This window comes from Dipteris shenzhenensis, chromosome 15 (assembly GCF_047967505.1).
Source record: "Dipteris shenzhenensis isolate YYH24624 ecotype China chromosome 15, Dip_SZ_1.0, whole genome shotgun sequence".
NCBI lineage: Eukaryota > Viridiplantae > Streptophyta > Polypodiopsida > Gleicheniales > Dipteridaceae > Dipteris > Dipteris shenzhenensis.
The window spans coordinates 16,464,199-16,487,811 of record NC_141610.1 but is presented as its reverse complement, the minus strand read 5'-3'; the positions used below and the strand labels follow the sequence as shown (position 1 = coordinate 16,487,811).

General features: G+C 45.8%; 1 protein-coding gene across 1 annotated transcript in view; it reads left to right on the top strand.

The window, feature by feature from the left end:
* LOC147893449 (Major facilitator superfamily protein) overlaps nt 1-23,613 on the top strand; it is a 64,364-nt gene that overhangs the window by 21,258 nt on the left and 19,493 nt on the right. Inside the window, exons 5-7 of the mRNA XM_087386462.1 lie at nt 5,471-5,515; nt 5,788-6,047; nt 6,193-6,283. Coding sequence (XP_087242588.1) covers nt 5,471-5,515; nt 5,788-6,047; nt 6,193-6,283 — 396 coding nt within the window. The remainder of the gene's footprint in view (nt 1-5,470; nt 5,516-5,787; nt 6,048-6,192; nt 6,284-23,613) is intronic.

Below are 23,613 nucleotides of genomic sequence, written 5' to 3'. Positions count from 1 at the left end.
GGTATGGGGGTTAGGACTTTAATGAAGGGGCAAATGACAAGAAAGAAGTGCCATTTGTCATGCATGTGTATGCATGCCCTTCCCCCACTTCCATCTCTCTCCCCTCACTCTTCTGGAGGTTTTGGATGTCTAGCAGAAGCTCCCTGTGGCTATTTTCGTTGCTTTTTGCTGCTCTGACTCTCCCCCCAGCTTCTGCAAGCTCTAGAAGCAGCCTCGGCTGCTAGCGCATTTCCCAAGACAGCTGTACAGCTGTGGCACATCCCTCGAGGCAGATTCTGGTGTTGAAAACAGGCCGTACAGCCGTACAGACTGAACAGCCTTGTACGGACAGGGACACAGTTCCCTAGGAGGTTGCTGAGGCTGGTTGAAGCGAGGATTGAAGGCCAGATTTCGGTGCTGAGGCTTTGGGGCAGATCTGCAGACTTGAGATCCTCTTCAGCTCTTTCCAGCTCACCCTCCGCTCTCTATCTTCATTACTCTCTTATCTTGATTGCTGGAAGTCACCTGCACCCTGCGGGGAGCCTGGACAGAGGATAGGTGCGATGAAGGAGCTCACCCCTCTGCCATAGATAGCAGGAATTAGTTCTAGGTTCTGTTTTTCTTGTTCTTTCTTGATTTGCAGCTTTTTGTAGTGCATGCGTGTTGTTTGCAGTCCTTTCAGGACTCCTATAGGTTCTAGCAAGCACCCAGAGGCAAGGGTGTTCCTGTGGTAGGCCTAAGGATAGTGTGGATGCATGTGATAGCCTTGAGGCTGCCTTTAGCTCAGTTTGCCAGTGGTTTGGATGCCTGAATGCCTCTCAGTTGGGTTAGATCAAAAGTGGATGCCTTTGCCGGTCGGTATTCTAGTGTTGCACCTGGATTTGATGCCTTGAAGACAGATAGAGGATTTGCAGAGAGGAACAATGCAGGGGTGAACCCCTGGTGTAAAGCATTTCCATTAAAAAGCATTAAATAAATACCGTAAGGGGCGCCAAGGTATTTGGGGCCAGTGGGTGCATCGAGTACTGTTTTCACTGAGCAGGGGCATTCTAGCCTCCCCTTTGTTATTGTTGAAGTTTATTTTTGAGTATTGTTAAGTGGTTGAAGCTTGCATTGTGGCTATATGAGGTTTGTGTTTGAGTAGATGAAGATTACTGCCCTTTAGTTTGTTGAAGGCCGGTTTCACCTTCTTACCTTGAAAGACCACCGAGGGAACGGCGTTCAAAGCAGGGCAAGACTGCATTTGTAGTTGAGGCTAGTGGCGGGGTTGGAGTCAATGCAGTGACGACGGTAGAAGGGGTGCTTTCGCAGCCTTTTCGGCAAGTCACTTACGACAATCCTTCTTGTTGTGCCCAGCAATGTGGTGGGGTGACTGCAATTCGACCCTCATGTTCGCTTGACCCAAGGGCTAACATGCTTAATGTGTGAATATCCCCTATAAATGGTACCCTTCTATTTGTTAAAAATATGCAAAAGAAAGATTTTAAAATTTCCTTTTGTTGAACCCAGATAGCCTCCCGTAATGCCCGTTTTAGCCTTCTCATTTGGAGTCATCTTGGGCTTGGACTCCTTCTGACCAGAAGATGCTGGCCGTCTTTCTTTTAGTACTAGTTATCCTTCTTCTGATCTTTATCTGCTGGGTTGGTTGATTGCTGCGGGGCTTTGGAATCCTTCTGGACCTGCTTGTGCTTTTCCCCGTTTAGCATCATTTCTTGATTCTGGGCGAGAGTTGGCGCCCGCTCGTAATCGGGCGGGTCGAAGTTCTGGACAGGAAAACAAATGTTAGTGTCCAATCCCCTAATGAATTGGTTCAACTTACTGATTTCAGACACGCCTGATTGTTGCGGCAGTGTGATGACCTTGTTACTGTAAGAGAACTTAGGCAACCCATTTTGGGAGAGATGAGAAAACTCATCCTCCAGGTTAAGCATATATTGCGGCAGTAGAAAATGAGCTTTGAGATCAGTAACAAATGTCGCCCAACAAAGGGACTACTAGGTGGACTTTGTCTTGCTCATCTTGAATTTGCACTAACGGAAAGTGAGCGACGAATTGATGAATAAACTGAAGGATAGCAGAGTGGTCACACTTACCATCATACTTAACAAAATTTGGTGTGGATCGGGTGAGCGGGGTGACTTTTGTCGATGACGAACTTGTGGCGGTGACTGCTACCACGCTCACACTGGCATGCATAGTTGTAACATTTGTTTGTGCTGGAGAAGCATCGCGTGTCGGTCTAGTTTTAGTTGCCTCTCTGCCTGGGCGAGCTCTGCGCGTTGCAGTGCCTCTTCATTTTTGCATTCATCACGCATCAATAAGAGCAGTTTTTCAAAATCTGTGGTTCCTCGGTCTTCAAGAGTTTTTTCTGCCTCTCTTTCTTTAAGACATCTTGTCTAGTCGAGCTGTCTTCTGCTTTCTTCAAGTTGCTTCAACTTGCGTAGGAGGATTCGATTATGGGCCAGAAGATTCTCCATCATCTCTTGAGTACTAGGTGGAAGTGTTTCTTCTTGGTTGTCTTTCTCTTCTTCATAGTCTTCAAATTTGACATCTTTCCCCGAACCTTCCATGGCGCTTGATTGTGTGTCCTTTCTGGATCTCAACACAACCATACACTTGCGGTAGTCAAGCTGGATACAGACCGAAGCTCTGATACCAATGTAACATGCAACGCTTATCTGATCGTGTAATCACAGCATAAACCTTTAGCGAGGAATTAGAGTTATGCACCATAGAGAGAGAAAGGAGATGAGGGTAGAGAGAGAATAGAGACGACAACCGATTCAGTCCCTGTACCCATTGAGGGCCCCCTCCCCCAATCAGGGGAGAATTTGCTTTAATACTTGGAGAACTGAAAGATACAAATAACATTCTCGAGAGAGCACGGAAACACACTTCTAAAGAGTACACTGTGCACACGTATTGCAGACCCAACAACCTAAGAGGAAACTCCAACCAATACCGAGACCTTGACACTGTCCACACTAACGATGTAGGACACTTTTGCAAGGCAAGGAAGAGGCTTGTGCTGTCCACCGGAATGCAGGATTACTGTGTCTGTGAGACTGAAAGCTGAGAGCAATAGAAGCTGAGAGAGAGCTGAGATATGATTGAGAGATAGAGCTGAGAAGTGAGCTGTGCAAACTGCAAAAGAGAACTTCAAAGAACTGATGAAACAGTACCCAAACCTTATTCCGTTTGCTGGTCCGAAATACCCAATTGTTGTGCTGCGTAGACACCTTCAAGAAAGGCTGAACCGAGGGCCACGGGACTGAGTCTGATTAGGGCCAGATCTGGAGGTGTTCAGGGGCTGCACAAGGGGCTGGTAGGGAGCTGCAGGAGTGGCTAAAGTCAAGGACTGAGTGAGGAAAGAGGGCTGCAGCCCCCCCTTTATATAGGTGGCTGTGAGCTGAGCCAACCAGCCCCAAACTGGCCGACTTCTAGTTGGCTGGTTTGGGCTGGCTGGGTGGGCCCTTTGCCCCATAAAAGGCAGCATAGGGGGGGTACAGGGAAGCCTATAAAGGCAGCCCTTCCCCAGCCCATTCTCCCTTGTTGGCTCAGCCCTTGATGTGCAGCCTTTTGGGCTGTGGGTACTAGTGAACAAGGACTAACTGTCTGATTTGACCTAAGGCTGAGAGACTGACCTATGTAGCTCGTGCCTGAGTGTCCTTGGACACGACAAAATATCCTAAAATAAGAACTATTTGCACTTTGTTGAAGTAGCCAGTGTGTCACATTGCACCCAAGTGCAGGGGTGCAGTGACACAAGCGCAAAAGGAAAAATGGAGGGCCCTTTTGGCCAATGGTTTGTAAATGTTACTACATTGTAAGACGAGTTCAGCTGCTACTTTTACTAGCTATGCTCAGCTTTCTATGTTGCTTATCTTTAACCTCATTATGTCCTGATGGGACCTTTCTCTCCACATTGAAAGAGTTGTTTTTGCTCATTTTTTTACTTGTAGCTTGTGCATGTTCTTGGGACTGATTTTGCATGTCCACAAAATATGGGTTTCTAAAATCTCAGGTTGCTATATTTAAGCACGATGGGCTTCCACAAGAGAATGCAATTGAGGAAACTGCCTAATTTACAGGTCACTGTTGGCATGAGTCCAAGGAGTGTAGAAATGCATCGATGACACTTGTATTTTTGATACACATAGTTTTTGGATTTGAATGTGTGGCTGTAAAGTTCAGTTTCCCTTAGCTGTATATGTCGATACCAAAATTGCCAATCAAAGGATGATAGAGCAAATAGACGTCTTTTTACCACTAGCCAAAGAGAGTTTATAGGGTGGTCATGGGAGATAAAAGAGTATGCCGATGAGAACAAGATTTTGAAATTTGGAGAGCGAGAGGTGCACACTTGTTGACCATAGGGGTACTTCCTTGAAAGAGGATACCAGTAGGAGCTGCCACCCGGTCTAGGGTGTGAAGTACAATTTATGCTCTCTTGCTAAAACCAAACGTGGGTCTGGACTAATAGTTGTATTAGAGCTTTGACATATTGGTGGAGATGGAGAGATCTTGTACATCCCAAAGCAGATAATGGAGAGATCTTGTACATCGCAAAGGAGATAATGGATTTTAGGGACAGGGTCCTTGAAAACAAGTATCACACAGAGCTCCTCATCGATTGGAGGGGCTTGCCAAGATACTACAACTCCTGGCAGCAAGAGAGTATGACACGGGGACGCACGTATTACCAGGCTGATGTTGATTTGTTTCATATCTGCGCACTTGTAATTTTTAAGGGCAACATTTTCTTTGGGTAGGGGTGGGTTTCTTGGTCCATTGAAAAAGTGGTACTAGATAAGCACACTTAGTCAATAGAATTACACTCGTAATGTCTCTCCTGGGCTGAACTGACTCCTCAAACACTCCCTGGTGGCGACCCTTCTCTATGTCCCTGCTCTCTACCTCTCCCCCTTCTCATCCTCTTCCTTTCTCCGTACTTTCCTGTCTTCTCTGCTATCTATCTCATTCTCTAAATCCATCCCCACCCTATTGTTACAGTTATGATCAGATACAGCTGAAAATTATAGGATTCACATAAGAACATATTGGACTTTTGCATGAAATTTTCACCTGTCAAAATGCTTCACTAGCTGTCAATTGCATGGTGGTTTAGACAAAGAGCCACAGCAGTTAAGATTTTCACCGAACATCATACAGAAGGTTTCTTTGTTTTGTACCTGGTCTGCAAGGTCCAGAAGTGGAATGGTTTATCTGCTCCAAAAAGTAGGGACCTTTTGTATCATTAAGTAAAACATATGCCTTGAAAGGGTTGAGAACCACTGCCTAGCACAAAATAGAATGTCAGCAGAAGCTTTGTGGTTCTACTGCAGAATTAAGATTATACTCCTAGTTTGTAAAATGTGGTTGTGGGTTCTTCTCTTATCAATGACGCTCACTAAATCTGAAACTTCTAATTTAGAACATTCTTGTTTTGCAAAGGTATATGTAATATTTCTAGTGTTTTCTAATGCTGCAGGTTGTTGGAAACTTGATTTCCCTGGTCATATTACAAATTGGGAAGGTGTGGTAGCCCTGGACATGGTTTTGTTTGTAAACACTTTCTATTCTCTAGTTGACATTTGCTATTTGAAAATTTATGTCACACATGTTTCACATATGCATGAAGGCTGATGCGTGAAGCTGCCGTTGTATCCTTCAAATTCTCTATTTTCAACCATAAATAAGCATTCAGGCATTACAGCTGTAAGCTTTTATTCACATTGTTTGTTTTTCCAAAAACTTTGGTGCACCCTGCTTTCATTCATGTTGTTTATCCCAAAACTTTGGTATCAGGGTGGTAACGCTACTTCCGGAGAAACTTTATCATCAACTTGGCCCCTGTTTCTAGTATTTTTAGGATGCATGTCACTTGGCACTGGCATTGCCTGCTTCTTGAGTTTGCAAACAGATCCCTCCAAAGTCAGTCACGTCCCAACCAAAGCACCAGGTCTGGCGGGCTTTGTGAATGCTACTTTTGGCCTTGTGCTGGATAAAAAAATGCTTCTACTTTTGCCTCTACTTGTGTACACTGGTCTCCAGCAGGCTTTCATATGGTATGTGCATGAGGACGGGTGAAAGCTTATGCTGGCAATTGAGATTTATCATAAACAAAAAACTTTTTCCTGAATTTCAAGGTTACGATTTTCCATCATATGGAGAATGGGGAATTTCACAGCTTTTGACATGAGATCAGTGCAGGGGGGACTTCACTGAATATATTGTCACACCAGCTCTTGGCGTTTCGCTAATTGGTGGCGTGATGGCAGCATTTGGTGCTGCAGATGCTGGCGTAAGCAGGCTTTCCTTAGTCTACTCAAGTTATGGTTATGGATGGTTAGGTTATCATGTTTATCTAGAGTCAATAGTGTTATGGGTAGTTTCAGGGGTAGAGTGAAATTATTTACAAGAAGATGGCATTATGTCAGTTAATGAATATCAATGAGTGAAGCATATGCTGTCCATTGCTTGATCCTATTTACTATTTATTGCAAAATGTTTGAGTCGAAGCTTACATTCAGAATGCTTCAGATTGGTACAGTGTGTTTGTTGACTGAAATTAACAGTATCATATAGTTGCTACATCAATTCCCAAGCAGAGAAATTGAAGTCTTTTATTAAGAAAGGACTTCAAATGCTAGGAGTATGAAAATGTTGACATGTTTAGCTACAAAACTTTGTATTGGTGTGGAGCCTTTGTCGACGTGATTCTTTGTTTTACTTATCCCACTGTAAAGTGCCGATTCTTCTTGCCTATGGAGACGAGTGGTGATGAGGACCTAATGGAGCAGCTCATGTTTCTCTGCTCATGATACGAACAATCTGGAGCAGCTTGAGTGAGGCAGCTTGCCTCTAAAGAGCTAGGTAGCGGGCTGGTGTGGAAAGCTGAGTGAGAGGAGTGGAAAGAGGCTGGAGCAGACTGGCAACAAAAGCAAACAAATGATGGGCTGAAGGAGATGAAGGGTGAATTAGAGACCGGGAGAAGTGAGCAGAAGTGGGGAGCAAGAGAGAGAGAGCGCACGCACACACGCGCGCGCACAGAGAGAGAGAGAGAGAGAGAGAGAGAGAGAGAGATTATTGAAAGTCTTCGAAAGTCTCAAGGGTCTATGAGACTAAAATAACTTGATACAATGAGCTGAAAGGGTGAAGGTTCTAAGTGGGCATCAATACTCATGACGAATACACAAAATTCCATAATGATAAAGATATCAATACACAAGAGAAATCTTTGAGCGATAGAGAAGATGGGGGTTGGCAGCACTATGATGATCATCTGGAAGCTAGTGGAGAGGTCAAGCCAGAGAGAGAGACAGAGAGAGAGAGAGAGAGAGAGAGAGAGAGAGTACAATCCAAGTGTAACTCATACAAGCCACTGTGGGCTGGAGCAAAGGGCTTGCTAAGGCCCTTGCTAAGTGCTATGCTAAACTGTAGTGGCACATATCAAGCAGATAGAGCCCAATGCAGACCTCGTCATGGAAGTGGATCAACCGTGATAGTGGGCCGAAGCCGCTCCCATCGTGATAGAGGTAGTGGTATCTTCCCTTGATCTCATAGTAGGCTAGGTAGGCGCAGAGAAAATGCTCCTCTGTCTCAATCACTCCCAGTGTGCATAGCATTTAGATCCGCTGCTCTCTGGGTATACGTGCTGCTCTCCGTGTCTCAATCCTCAACTGATGGGATGAAACCTGCATCTGTCCAATGGCGATCCTCAATGCATATGAGACTCCTCTGTCCTCGAGATACTGGGGTCTGATGATGAATCCCTCCTTTGATACTCTCTAGAAGTGATCGCGGTAGAACTAGGTCTCCCGCAATTCATATTCTCAACCGGACGAAGACAAAGGCTATGCAACACACGACTCCATACGAGGCATACTATGGTAAGAAACCAACAATCTCTCACTAACGGATTTTTGGTTCTAACGCCAATGTTCATGTACACAAGGATGAACGGAAGAAGCTTGATCCCAAAGCCAGCAGTGCATCTTTGTTGGCTACAGTGAAGAGTCTAAGGCATACAGACTCTTTGACCCCAAGAAGAAGCAAATCATTGTCAGCCGAGATGTGGTGTTTGAGGAGACACTGCCAGAGACTATTGATGATGATCAGGAATTCAGAGCCCTTCCCCCTCCCCCATCGAAAGTTGTCATTGAGGAGGTCCCCGAGGAGGCCCCAGAAGCCAAAGACGAGGAGGAGGAGCAACCAGCTCCAATACCCACTTAAGAGGATCCTTAGCCAGCGAGGAAACTCCCAAAGTGGTATCTCAGGACTTTACAGGAGTCCCGAGTGACAGATATACCTGAGAGCAGTTCTGGCCTTCAGAGGTCCCAGCAGCATGCGTCGGCTTCATCTGCTCATTGTGCGTTGGGTGACTCAGGTCACAGAACCCACGTCCTTTGAGGAGGCCAAGGACATCCCAGAGTGGCAGGTGGCCATGCAGACAAAGATGGACGCCATCCAGAAGAACCACACATGGGACTTGGTGGATCGACCTCGCAAGAGAAAGGTCATCGGAACCAATTGGGTCTATAGGCAGAAGTTCAAGTCCAATGGGAGCTTGGACAAATACAAAGCTAGATTGGTGGTGAAATTGGTGGTGAAGGGATATGCTTAGTCAGAGGGTCTTGGCCTTGATGAGACCTATGCCCCAACTGCTCAGATGACATCGATCCAGACAGTCATAGCTTTGGCTGCACATCACAGTTGGTCCATCTTTCAAGTGGATGGCAAATCTATGTTCCTTAATGGGACCATGGAGGAGGAGGTTTATGTTGAGCAACCCCCAGGGTTTCATGTTCCAGGGTCCACATCACAGGTCTGCAGATTGAGGAAGGCACTATACGGGCTGAAACAGGCCCCCAGAGCATGGTATTAGCGGATAGATGAGTTCTTTGACAGGATTGGGCTCGAGAGGAGTCCTTCTGATCCCAACCTCTACTTCTTCATTGAGGGAGGGATGATGCTGGTTATCATTTTGTATGTGGATGATCTCGTGCTCACAGGGAATCACAAGGACAGAATAGCCCAAGTCAAGAAGCTGCTTATGACAAAGTTCGAGATGTCAGACTTGGGGCTGCTCCACTACTTCCTTGGTATTGAGGTACGGCAAAGCAGTGACAGTATTTTCATTTGTCAGGCGAAATATTGTCATGAGCTGCTTAGGAGGTTCCAGATGGAGAACTGCAAGCCTGCAGCTACACTGATGGAGATTGCCTGAAATTCAGCATCCATGATTCATCAACATTGGTGGATGCTGGACGTTACCGGCGGTTGGTAGGGAGTCTTCTGTACCTAACCAACACTCAGCTCGACATCTCTTTCTCCGTTGGAGTCTTATGCAAGTTCTCTGCCAAACCCAGGGAGGCACACTTGAGAGTAGGATTAAGAGTACCATGGTACCTACAGGGTACTAGTACCTATGGCATTACCTATACCTCAGGCTTGGACCTTGGGGGTTTCTGTGATTCCGACTGAGCCGGGGACTTCGACACTTGGAGATCCCCCACAGGCTATTGTTTTGTGCTTTCTTTAGGAGCTATCTCATGGCTTAGCAAGAAGCAACCTTCCGTTGCCCTCTCATCGACGGAGGTGGAGTACAGGGCTGCATGCACCGCAGCATGCGAATCTTTATGGCTTAGATGGATCTTGGAGGATCTAGACCAGACACAGACGAGGCGACCGTGATCTTGTGTGACAACTAGAGTTGCATGGCGATTGCGAAGAATCAGGTGTTTCACGCGCCAGAACCAAGCACATCGAGGTTCACTACCATTTTGTTTGAGAGCTCATCATCGATGGCATTGTTGAGCTGATGTACGTCCCCACCGTTGACAACCTTGCTGATGTTTTCACGAAGGTCGGTGGTCGGTGGCCAAGGTCAATGGTCAGTGGTCAATCCACCACCCCTTTGTGGCCTCTCCCCTCTATTATATAAAGCCCCCTTCCCCCTCACTATCATATGGCACTCAAGCCTTCAGCCTCTCAGCACTGAAGCTGATCCAGCAGCACGCACTTAGTAGGGAGAAGGCGACTTGTCTAGCCCACCGTTGGTGGAAGAAGATTGCGGCAACTGCTGCCCTTTGTAGCTGCTCCTCTTGCAGCCTTTTGTCCTTCATTCTAGAAGGAAGAACTTGTTCAGTTTTGCCATCTCCTTTGTTTCTTTGTTGCTGCACTTTTGTTGAGTTGTTTTCCAGCAAGTATTCATCTCTTTTGCTTCCGTTGTACCGTGATTTCTAACACTAGGACAGAGCTAACACCTTCTGTCCATGTGCAAAGTGCTCAATTTGTAGGCCATCATGATCCTGTGCTCTCTGATTGTGTAATCAACATAGTGCAGCCCGTACATTCCGTGTGGTGAACAAGTGACACGTGGTGGCATAGAGGACATGTCCGACGGTGTGTGCATGTGGGCATCATAGAGGGAACATGCATACGTGTGCCACACATTTGGGTCAGTGATGGGAATAGGTGGCTTCCTCTCCGATAGGAACCTCCATCGAGTGGTCGGGTCTCCTCCTCGAAAAGACTAGACAATCTCATCCTTCTTGTGTGTGAGAAAGGCCCGCCTCTTCCCGTGTGTCAATCGTCGAAAGATCCTCTATGCCTCAAATGACGTCAGATGACCCAAGGCTCGCTCCCGTGTGAGGTGGGCTCTCGCCTCTCTGCACTCGTCGTCGAACCAAGGGTTTTGAGGCATCTTCCCAACTAAGACCCACATGGATCGGGTCATGGGAAAGGATTTGGTGGCAGCGTCTTTTACCATTGAGACACGAGTGTCCAAAGTGCGGGTGAGGTCTATATCATCCCCAAGTAGGGCCGAAAGCTCACGTACATTGGGGCGAGGGCCCGGTCAAAGTGGACTTGGATACTTGTAGGCGCAGGGGGAGCTCTCCCCATGGCTGGCATGGTGGCAGAGATATGGAAGGCCAGGTACGAGTGGTCAGCTCAGAGGGGGGAGGGGGGGGGCGCTATGACGAAGTCGTGTATCCGTGAGGCAAAGTCTAGTGGTCTAGTAGGTAGTGCACTGTATTAGACCCGCCGCCATGCGGGAAGCAAGTGAGTCTTCCAAATGATGACCATCTTTGAAGACCATTATAGATGATCAAGTCGTGGACTGCCCCTAGCTCAAGTAGATGTCGTCCATATCCTGTCACCTATGGGGCATCTATAGAGTGCCTTAGTATCCCGAGCTCAGCTGCATCTAGCTCTGGGACTATATGGGGATCTCTGTCATCTGTGAAGCCAAGCAAGCCCACCTATCTATTTCCTGTCCGTGCATTGAAGTTGCCTAGTAGGAGGGTGTCTGCCTGTCTATTTCTTGTCCGTGCATTGAAGTCGTCCAGTAGGAGGGTGTCTGCCTGTTTGGAGAACTCTGTGACGTCATCATGGATCATCTCATATGGGCTGTGTCTATCCGTAGTGACCTCTCGTGCAAAGGATGACGTGTTTAGAGGGAAGTTGCATGCCGCAATAAAGATAGATCAGGCATCTAGCTGAAATCGTATCCACATGTGTCATGCATGCTCCTCTAGATATGAGTGGTCTCAAGGCCTCCCTCCTATGAGCTGATTCCCATGTGTATCCTGTTACTCTGGGCAGCCCTCTCTCTGGGCTCTCGTGTGTCTTGGTGTAAAAGATCATGTCTCTATCACCGTGTGTCTCTTGGATCCAACCATAGTGTGCCATTACAATTCCACACTGCTATCTTCAATTCAGTGTGTACATTCATCCCATGGGCTCGACACCGTCATAATTCTCCCTTTTCCTTCTCTTCCTTGTCCTCCTTGTGTCCTTTCTCTTGGATGATCACCTTACCATCCCTATATGCAGCCCATTTCCCTGCTTCTCTTGCTGCCATTACTTGTACCATGCCTTCCCTTCGGTGCTTCTGTTGTAGGAGAGTGAGGTCGTCATCCATATAGATTCTGGTTCCTGAGTCTCTCTCGTGCTCATGAGGGTCTTCCTGTCCATGGTTGTCCGGAACTTCAGAGTCTCTCTCGTGCTAATGGCTTTGTAGGTGCCTCAGGTTTGCCCACTGTCCAGGCTGTCTCACAAGTGAGATTAACCCTCATTTTAGTGAACAATATCTTGGCATCTGCCATTGGAGTGTCTCCCATTGGTAGGCCCCTTACTAGGCTTGCTGGTCCTTCTCTTTATCTCCTCAAGTGCTTCAGAGATAAATTCTTTCTTTGGGGCTGTTGTGCCCTTTTTAACCACATCTTTCCATTCCAACATCTTAGCTTCCCCTTTGCTGATTTGCTTAAGAAAGAGAGCAGGGCTGCCACATGAGCAGCATGCAGGCTGCCATGTTGGGCAGCAAGCATAGGCTGCTGTTGGAGGGCAGTACAAGTTTTAGATGGTGGGCAGAAGGGCCCACAGATGAAGCAGGTATAAGGCCCATGGCCAGTGGCAAAGGCTGCATGAAAGCAGGCCTTATAGGCAACTGTAGACAGGTCTACAGACAGCAGCAGCAGTCTGCGCAGAAGACAGCATCAGGTCGGGGCATTGACATGTGGCAGTCAGGTTGGCCATATCGAGCAGAAACAGGTCAGTAAACTCGTTGGGCCGGTCTGCTGACTGGGTCAGCTGTTTCTGGGGGCTATAAAAGGGGCCCTAGCCCTGAGCTGTATTTATTCTGCCTACACTTCTGACTGTCTAACAGGGCAGCAGCGAGGCCAGAAATCACCAAGATTCAGGCAGTACATCCTGCAGATCACCCAGAGGGTGAAGAGCGGTACACTGCACAGAAGTTTTACAGGATCTAAAATATTGGTGGAGCACTCAGCCTGCAGGTCTTTCTGAGGAAGAGAAGCAGCAAGGAGTATTCAGAAGCACACCACTTTACAGCCCACTGAAGCTCTAGTAAAGCATGCAGGTTCACAGAGATTGAAGGTGCCAGGCCGAGGTAGATGACAGTTTTGATGGTCAGGGGTCCACATCTAGGCGGCACCTTAGCTGCCAGATGGTTGCTGAAACCAGCCTCAAGGTCAACAAGAGTGCGGTAAAGGCAACTAACCAGCCAAAGGCTTCACACAAGAATATTCAGCAAGTAACTCAAACACAGATTGGGGATCTAAAGTGCTCTTGCTCAATAAGGAGGACACGGATTCACCCCAAACCCTTGGTGCCCCTTTCGGTATTTCTTTATTAATTGGAGAGTCCAGCAAATAGATCACACAACAAGTTCAATCTCACTTGCATTCAGTGCTCTTCCCACTCTCAGTAAGCATCAATATCCCAAACATTAGCCCTGCTGGGTCTTGCTCTCACACCCCAATGACAATAGGCATCCATTGCGGTACAAACACTTGCATAAAACTTGGGAGCTGTTGCTAGCTGCCCATTCGGGGTCACACGACTCCCCAGACTGCCACACGTGTCCACTGATTCACTGGAAAACCCGGTGAGGGCATACATGATCTGCCCACAACCCCAAAAGTAGAAACTTGAACTGCAAGCATCCACCGTGGATCACCCTGCCAATTAGGCCTCTCCAACACAACTCATAGCAAATAGCAATCACAATAAGGCCTGTGTGATCTCTTCACCAGCCCGGAGCTCATTCATGAGCTAATGCACACCCTGCAAGCTGTGATGGATATTTGAGTTTGTAACACAGAGACGAGATATGATTGCAATAATTGTTACAAACGTGAACTCAGAGTGCTTTAGATAATTCAGAATATTGAAAACAATAGAATGTAGAAGAGATAGTTGAAAATTTCGTAATTGTATTGATCTCAAAAGACCTATTACTACAGACACATCCCGACGGGGCTTCTTGTCTTCTACAATCTTTTACTGACTCGACTAACGACCCTAACACAGCTGTGTGACACAGGGAATGAGTCGCGAGGACTCCGACAAAAGGAAGAGGCTCAAAGATCGTCATAGTATATGTAGATCCCGCCTCCAGCTTCGATACTGCGCCACCTCTGAGAAGTCTCCGCAATGGGCATGTCCCTTGCATGCAGCAGCCAGCCACTCCATGTTGATTATCCAATGGCAATGAAGACCTCTTTCATGGACCAATCACCAAGGGAAGAATCCACATGTGATGAACACACGTGGCCACCACATCATGGCCACCTCAACACAACGTTGTAGGTCCAACAAGATGCAGCCAAGTCATCACCAATGTTGAAGTCTCCTCCCGTGAAGATCAAACTCTAACATAACCCCGGAAACGAACCGACACAAATCTTCAAACATCTTTCAACTGGACAGTAAATGCTCAGAACCGGTAATCAAAACCTTAAGAGCATTTTTAGTCAGACACAAGAACACTATAAACACCTAAGAGTTGAACTCAATAACTAGTGCAAAACAAGTGAACTGAATACGTATCAAAATGCCCAATCTTGATCAGAAAATGACACAAAATCTGCATGGTTCTCGGGGGATGAAGTTGAAAGTGCCTTTGTTTTAGAGTCGCAAGCTTTTTGCTCCTTTTGCTTCCGCCAACCTTCCTCATCATGTCCTATCTTGCCACAATGTCCATAGACCTTCTTCTTGGTTTGTTTTTTTTTCTCTTTCATTGTATATGCTGTGTCACTGAAAGGCTGCAGTAGATCATCTCTCTTTTCTTCGCTTAGCAGTAGAGCTACACAATCGAGGTAATCCGCGCTGTCATCAAGTCGTTGTCTCACTGAACTTCAATGGTAATGATATCATTAGAATAGCCTTCTTGTCCTTAGCTTCCACACCAGATCCTAGGTCATGTAAATGTCTGAGAAGAGATTGCACTCGATTTAGGAATGACCCTAGATTCTCATTATCGTCCATCTTCAAATCAAACAATTCTTGCTTCCGTATAGCCTTTGAATGTTTCATGCGCATGCCGAATAGTGTCTCCAGGATTCTCCAATTCTCGGTTGCTGTCTTCTTTACATCTATATGATGGAAATAGTCTGGTCCAAGCGCTCTACCAATGAACCCAATGGCTTTGTTACTCTTCTGATTCCAAGCAATAAGTTCTCGCTTTGCCTCTAGCTTTTTCTCAGATCCGTCGACCAGACTCCATAAGCCTTTCTGCATCAAACATAGTCGTGTTGCTAGCTGCCATGATGAAAAATTCTGACCTGTAAACTTGACGAGAGAATTTTTGACCTTCTCTTTCTTGACAGGATCCATCTCTTTGACATGCAAAGACCTCAATACTCAATTATTGCTCTAAAGCAGGCTTCGGCCAAAACATCAATAGAATTCCTCCTATGTCGACCTCTACTTTGTGGCTTCCTACACGATGGTGGAAACTCAAGTACTTTGATTCTAGAAGAGGAAGACCTTCTCGACATTCAGAACAAACTTGCATGCATGTACAATTAGAGCTCACAAGTTTTCTCTATCAACCTGCTCTGATACCACTGATGGATATTTGAGTTTGTAACACAGAGACGAGATATGATTGCAATAATTGTTACATACGTGAACTTAGAGTGCTTTAGATAATTCGGAATATTGAAAACAACAAAATGTAGAAGAGAGAGTTGAAAATTTCGTAATTGTATTGATCTCAAATACCTATTACTACAGGCGCATCCCGACGGGGCTTGTTGCCTTCTACAATCTTTTACTGACTCGACTAACGACCCTAACACAGCTGTGTGACACAGGGAATGAGTCGCGAGGACTCCGACAAAAAGAAGAGGCTTGAAGATCGTCATAGTATATGTAGATCCCGCCTCCAGCTTCGAAGCCGCATTGCCTCTGAGAAGTCTCCGAAACGGGCACGTCCCTTGCATGCAGCAGCTCCCTAAAGGGTACCAAGGCCCAACATTGGGCCTATAGGGCCCATTTATGCCCTTTTGACCCCTTTCAACTATATGAAAGACATTTAATGCCATGGGTCCACGCCTCGTGCACCCCCAAGGTACCTTTGCACACCAACATCCTTGTGCCTTGCCTTCAAACAGGCTACATGCATGCACTAGAATTCACGCCCTCGTGACAGTTGCACATTGAGCACACCCTTTCGGTTTTTCCATTTATGTGGAGCAAACTATAATACATTGTTCTACTCTATTGTTGCACTATTCAAGAATCTAAGTTTGTGTCTATCTTGCCAAATTCACTTGTGTAATATTAAGAAAAGGAGTGAGATTTGAATTAGCACTGTGTGGTTTCTGTGTAATATTTTACTTAACCTTCGGCTACGGGGAATGCTGGCTATAGCAAGCAACCTCCACATGTTTTCTCACATGGTATCAAAGCCTCGAGGAAGAATCACAAGTGTTGGAAGCTCGAAAGAGAACCTTTGGAAGGAGATCTCAGTTCAAGGTTGTAGAAATCGCCTCCTATGTCTAAAGAATAGGTACCTTTGCGAGGAGGGTGATCAAGATTTAAGTAGGTGTACTATCCCTTTACATCCTTGTTTATGGCTAGTTTACATTGCCCATCCCAAGCTTTGGGAAAATGGGTAAGCTTGATGGAACAAAATACCCTCTTTGGAAGATGAAGATTTGGAGTCACTCGATGGTTGGGAGATTGCGACGGGAATGGAGCTAAGGTATCAGGATATCAAAAACGCTGCCAATGATGCAGAGGCCTTGACCATAATCATTAGCACGATTGCAGACTCAATCTTCCCTAACATTCAACTAGCGTAGCGTTTTTCGCATGGACCACGCTAAAGGACATGTACGAGATGATAAACGTAGCTAGAATCCTCGACCTAGAGACGGAATTCTACAACATGCGGATGAGGGGGATATGGTAGAAGATCACGTCACTAAAATGAAAGTGGTGAGGGATCAATTGTCAGCATTTGGTCAAGAGATGGATTCGGCTTGGATAGCCAGGATTTTGATTAGCATGCTCCCCAGGAGTTATAAAGGGTTTGTAACAACCATGATTGTAAGTTGGCACTGTTTACTTTCGAGGAGCTAGTGCCTCTACTCTTGCGGGAAGAAGCTAGAGAGAGGAGTATGACAGCTCCAACGACAAAGCCTTTGTTGCACCTGCAGACAGCCGCAGATGTCTGCACAGAAGCCAGCATCAGGTCGGGCTGCTACAGTAGGCTAGGGCAGTGCCAGAAAAGGGTTCAGCAATGTACAGCTGCCACATGGCAGTCAGGCAGGCCATATGAGCAGAAACAGGTTGGCTGTTTCTGGGGGTCTCCAGCCCTATAAAGGGGCCCTAGCCCTGGGCCCTATTTATCTATAGTGCATACAACAGAGAGGCCAGGAATCACCACAACCCAGGCAGTACAGCCTGCAGATCACCTACAGGGTGAAGAGCAGTACCCTGCACAGAAGATTTACAGGATCTAAAATATTTGTGGAGCATTCAGCCTACAGGTCTTCATCAGGAAGAGAAGAAGCTGTAGGAACAAAGTGGAGACAGGTTGTGAACACAAGTGAGCAAGAGTGCACACACAAGAAAGCTCCAATAGAAATGTTCAAATGAAACAATACAAGTACTTGGTATATATAGTACCCAAGTGGGTTGACTTTATGCCTACAACACCATATCTTTGTAATCTCTTACAAATCCCCCCTCAAAGATATGGCTGAAAGTACCTTGGAAACATCTCAAGTGTACCCTGCAGTACCTAAAGTACCATGGTTGCACAAATTCATCTAGATGGATATGCAACCTATGGGAGTACATGAAAACAATGTCATTGTGAATCACTTCACATCCCCCCTTGACATTGTGAGAATGTCTTTGATCCCCAAGCCATGTCGATGTCGTAACAAAAGATTTGTTGACAGGGCTTTGGTGAAGATATCCGCCACATTGTCCTCAGATGGACAATAGATGAGATCAATGAAGCCATCATAAATACAATCCCATACACAATGATAATGATTTTCAATGTGTTTCATGCGAGCATGAAAGACAGGATTGTTGGCTATGGCAATGCAACTCTGGCTGTCACAGAAGATAGAGTTTGCTTCGCCATCTTGTGCATGATGCAAGTCATGCAAAAGCTTCCTTAACCACATTAACTCCGTAGTGGCTGAATTTGCAGCTTTGTACTCTGCTTCACTGGAGGAAAGAGAGACTCGCTCTTGCTTCTTACTGAGCCATGAGATACAGGTTGAACCCAATGAGAAGCAATAGCCAGTAGTGGACCATTTGTCGTCAATGTCCCCTGACCAATTTGAGTCGGTGAAACCACTCAGCTTTAGATCACAATCTGAAGCATAATGCAAGCCAAGAGAGAGAGTGCCATGGACATATCTGAGAACCCTCTTTGCTGTATTCCAATGTGTGATCGTGGGACAATGCATGAACTGGCTCAAAAGCCCTGTGGCGTAGGCAATATCAGGCTGTGTGGAGCATAGATATATCAAACTGCCAACCAACTGCCTGTACAAAGTGCCATTAAACTTTTCAGCAGTATCATGCTTACTCAGCCTAAGTCCCTTTTCTAATGGAGTAGCCACAGGCTTACAGTTCTCCATTTTAAATTTCTGCAACAACCCCTTCGAATACTTTGTCTGTGACATAGAAATCCCATCATGGGTGTGCCAAAACTCAATGCCAAGACAATAATGCAATAGGCCCAAATCTGTCATGTCAAAGTTGTGACATAATGCGGACTGCACTGCTGTAATTTGCTGCAAATCATTGCCAGTGAGTATGATGTCATCCACATATAGTACCAACATGACCAATTCTGATTTTTGCTGCAGAACATACAGATTTGGCTTTTTATGAGTGTTTACGAAGCCCTAGGACAGCAAAAACTGATGTATCTTCTGATACCACGCACGAGGTGCTTGCTTCAGCCCATATAGAGCCTTCCTGAGCTTGCATACCTTATGCTCTTGTCCCTTCACCTCAAAACCTTGGGGCTGATGTACATAGACTTCCTCTTTAAGATCTCCATTGAGGAAAGCGGTCTTGACATCCATCTGGTACACTAACCAACCGTAAAACGCAGCAAGAGAGATGACGGAATGAATGGTGGTCATCTTGGCCATTGGAGCAAATGTCTCCTCATAATCTATCCCCTCCTCTTGTGCATACCCCTTGGCAACCAAATGGGCTTTGTATTTCTCAACTGTGCCATCTGAATGGTATTTCACCTTATAAATCCATTTCGTGCCAACCACATTTTTCCCAATGGGCGCATCAACCAAGTCCCATGTGGCATTCTTCTCAATGGATTTAATATTAGCTTCCATAGCTTTCTGCCATGCCGGATTATGCCGAGCTTTCTGCCATGCCGGATTATGCTGAGCATCCTTGAAGCTCTGAGGCTCATTTTCAGTTTCCATCACTGAGGTCATCAAAGCAAAATTGACCTTTTTCTGATTTTACTGAGTGCTGGCCCTGGTTTTCCCCAAAGTAGGCTGATCCTTAGCATCTTGAATGGTCAACCTTGCCCAACGTGGAATAGATTTCTCTGCTGTACCACTCGGAGCTGCATCAATATCTTTAGTGGCCTCACGACGTTGCTAATGCCTTCAAACATGAGGCTATCTATTCTCATTAATTGGCTGCAAATCTGAAACATTTGAGGGAGAGCCATCCTCAACATGTGGCAAGCCATCTGAACTATGAGAAGTAGAAGGGGAAGCATCAGGAGACTCCGTCTCATCATCCTCAAACTGGATGATGTCCAAAGAGGTGTCATCGTATGGTGGCAAGTCTGTACTAGTGGGCTGCATGCACTCATTCTCAGCAAAGAGAACATCTCTGCTGATTATTACCTTCCTGGTAGTGGGATTATAAAGCCTAAATCCCTTGCTTTCAGTGCTATACCCCACGAAAATGCATTTGACACTCTTGTCATCAAGCTTTGTCTGATGTGCATCTGGAACCAAAGCATATGCCATTGAGCCAAAAATTCTGAAATGACTAACCTTTGGCTTAAAGCCATACAAAGCCTCAAATGGAGTCACATCAACCAAAGCTTTGGTAGGGCATTTGTTCTGAATATAAGTGGCTGTCACAATTGCTTCTCCCCAAAAAGCCGACTCTCTTGAATTTCAGCATGCATCTCGTCATTTCCATGAGAGTACAATTCTTCCTCTCAGGGAGTGGATTCTGTTGTGGTGTGTAAGGGCATGTAAAGTGATGTTTAATCCCATGCTGCTTCAAAAATCCCTGGAATGCATGTGACATGTACTCTCCCTGGAATGCATGTGACATGTACTCTCCCCCTCTATCTGAGTTGAGTGTTCCAATTCTAGAATTGGTTTGATTCTCAGCCATAGCTTTGAATTCCTGAAACCAATAGAACACCTCAGATTTTTCCTTCATGAGAAAAAGCCGTGTGAACTTGGAGAAGTCATCTATAAAGGTCACAAAGTACCTTGCTCCTCTATGCGTGGGAATAGTCATGGGGCCACATACATCTCTATGCACTATCTGCAACACTCTGGTTGCCTTGACCCAATTCTTGCCTTGTTTACTGAATGGCAAGCGATGCAATTTGCCGAGTGCACACCCCTCACACACTTCATTTGCTGGATGCTGTAATTTTGGCATTCCCTGAGTCATATTATTGTTGTACAAGTAGGACAATGCCCTGTGATGGACATGTCCAAACCTGGCATGCCATAAATCAGCTTGGGAAGTGTTTGCTACAACCAATATCTTTTGATCATAAGGCTGAGCATCAAGCTTGTATAAGCCTCTGTCATATGTGCCTGTTGCTACAACCTCATACCCTTTCTTTGGATCCTTGATCCTGCATTGGTTATCCTGAAATTCGACCAACATATGTTGATCATGGGCAATGTTTGAAACTGAAATCAGATTTTGCCTCAAATCTGGAACATACCAAACATCTCGGATATACTTAACTTTCCCATTATCAAGTTGAATAGGAATGTGCTCAACTCCGATGATGTCTTGAGAAGCATCATTGGCACACGTAACCTGTCTGCCATGAACAGGTGTGATGCTCTCAAACCACTCCTGGCAAGGAGTCATGTGCTTAGTAGCACCACTATCGATATACTATGTATCACTTGCAACAAGGGAAGCATCCCCTGATTGATTTTCAGCATTCAAATCCCCCCTGGCATCCGTCTTCTCATTAAATGCAGCAAACACAAAATCTCTATCACCTTGGGCAAGCTCATTGGCATCCGTCTTCTCATTAAATGCAGCAAACACAAAATCTCTATCACCTTGGGCAAGATGAGCTTCACCATGTGCATTTGAAGCACGAGTTTCAATGGGGGCAACAAAATTACTGCTAGAGCTGTCCCTTTGCCTCTTCTTTTCATTGGCAATCCTTTTCTGACACTCTACGATGTAATGCCCTGACTTCTTGCAATAATTGCATTTGCCCTTTTTCTGATTTTTGCTTGAACTGCTTGCATTCCCCTCCTTGGGCTGAGTCATATGGCTGTGTTTTGGCTCAAACTTTTTCTGAAATTTGCCTTTTCCACCCATGGCAAGCACTTGCTCACTCTGACGAGAGGCTTTGGCAAAATTTGAGCATCTCTCCTCTTCTTGCAACAAAAGCCCAACTAACTCATCGAACGAGAGTGGGGCTGCCCTGAGAACAATGGTCAATGAAGTGTCGAATGTGCCATATGAGGGCGTTAAGCTATTGAGAGTAATAGAGATGAGCTTCTTGTCTTCTATTTCCTCATCAATACTTGCGAGTTGATCACGTAGATCAGTGATCGTGGCAATATGATCAGTGATGGCCTGGCCTTCCTGCATCTCGAGATCATTGAGCTGATTTTGTCAAGGCAATGGCTCTTGCCTCATTCTTAACATGATACATGCTGCCTTTGAATCCTTGCACGACTTGATAGTCGTCATAATATGCCTCTTCACATTTGTGGCAATAAAAAACATCGCTTGGGCACTACCGTGGTCAAACTTCTTTTGCTCCTCCGTCGATGCTATGGGACTAGCAGGAGGGACTGTAGCAGTCTGCTGTCTGCCTGTAGTTTGACCCGAAGAAGCTGTGCTGGATGTAGATGAGCCTGCTGGCCTCACCTCATCCCCACTAACAATATCCCACAAGCCCTTACCAACCAAGATGTTCTTAAGCATGAATGACCACAAGGCATAGTCGGACAAATTGCCAAAACTGTGTGAAAGAGTCGACATGATGCAAAATGGGATACCCACAAGCTGCAAATGTACCGGCAAAAAGAACTGCAAGTCCCAAAAGTGCAACTGGCTGCAAATGTGCCTGCAAGTCCCAAACTAATACTGGCTGCAAATGCAAAGTACGACTGGCTGCTCTAAAATGCCATTGATTGCACAATGCAATCACTGCAAAAATGGCATAAACCAATCACTACACTCTGCTGCAATTTGAAGTGCAATCCCAAACTGAAAATGCACAACCCAAATCTGAAAGAGCGCACCCACGAGTGCTCAATGCATCCAACAGAGCTCAAAAGCATCCACAATTGTAAAGTAACTGCAAATGCGCCCAACAATGCAGAGTATCTACAAATGCACCTGAGAGTGCAAGAGTATGGGCTGCAAAAACAGTCCCGAAGCGAAATATACAGCTCAAAACCCTTACTGAAAGTGCACCTTGGCCCGAAACACCTGCAAAACAGTCCACTGACTATGTGGGCAAGCTGGAGATGACAAAGGAGTTGTTTGGAGCTGAATGAAGCTGTCGAGAGTACTTCTGAACACAATACACGTGTAGAGAAGAGCCTGGAGCTACTAAAACACACCCGGGAGAGGCTGGAGCTGAAAAAGGTCCAGATCTGAGAAAAAATGCCCAAAAGCAGTCGAAAACTGCTCGAATCACCTTCTAACAAGTCGTACGGGCTCGAAATCAGGTTCCGACAAGTCGTATGGACTCGCAGTATTGTCGCGTAATTGTACGGACAGATCCGTACGAACGGAAAAAAAACAATTTTTTTTTCCCCGCCTGAAATGGTGCGGGACAGATTTGTTTGTATGCGGCAGCTCCGAAATTTCGAAAAACGTCAAAATCGGACCTCAAAAGGTCAAAAAACAGCCGTTGGACTGTTGGAGCTACCTCAAACGAAAGGTGGAGACCTGAATGTGAAAACCAAGAATGCGCACTGGAGCACCAAGCTTGTGGGTGTCTGGAAGCAAGCGCGAGAATGGGTTCTAGAGACGGAAGCGCTCTGATACCAAATGTAAGAACAAAGTGGAGACAGGTTGTGAACACAAGTGAGCAAGAGTGCACACACAAGAAAGCTCCAATAGAAATGTTCAAATGAAACAATACAAGTATTTGGTATATATAGTACCCAAGTACTACTGGTCAACCATAAGGTTGACTTTATGCCTACGACACCATATCTTTGTAATCTCTTATAGGAGCAAGGACCATCGAGAAGCGCATCACTACACAACCCATTGAAGCTCTAGGAGAGCACGCCGGCTGACAGAAACTGAAGGTGCTAGGAGGAAGGTTTGAGTGGGTCAGGGGTCCACATCTAGGCAGCACCTCGGCTGCTAGATGGTGAGTTCTGTCCATTTATTTGAAGCAACCTATAATACATGATCTACTGTTCCACTCTACTATTGCACTGTTCGAGGATCTAAGTCTGTGTCTATCGTTATACATTCACTTGAGTCTTGCGTACACATAAAGGAAACGAGTGAGATTTGAATAAGCACTGTGTGGTTTCTGGGCAACTGTTTTCCTTAATCTTCCGCTGCAGGGAATTTTTGCTGTAGCAAGCAACCTCCACCACTGTT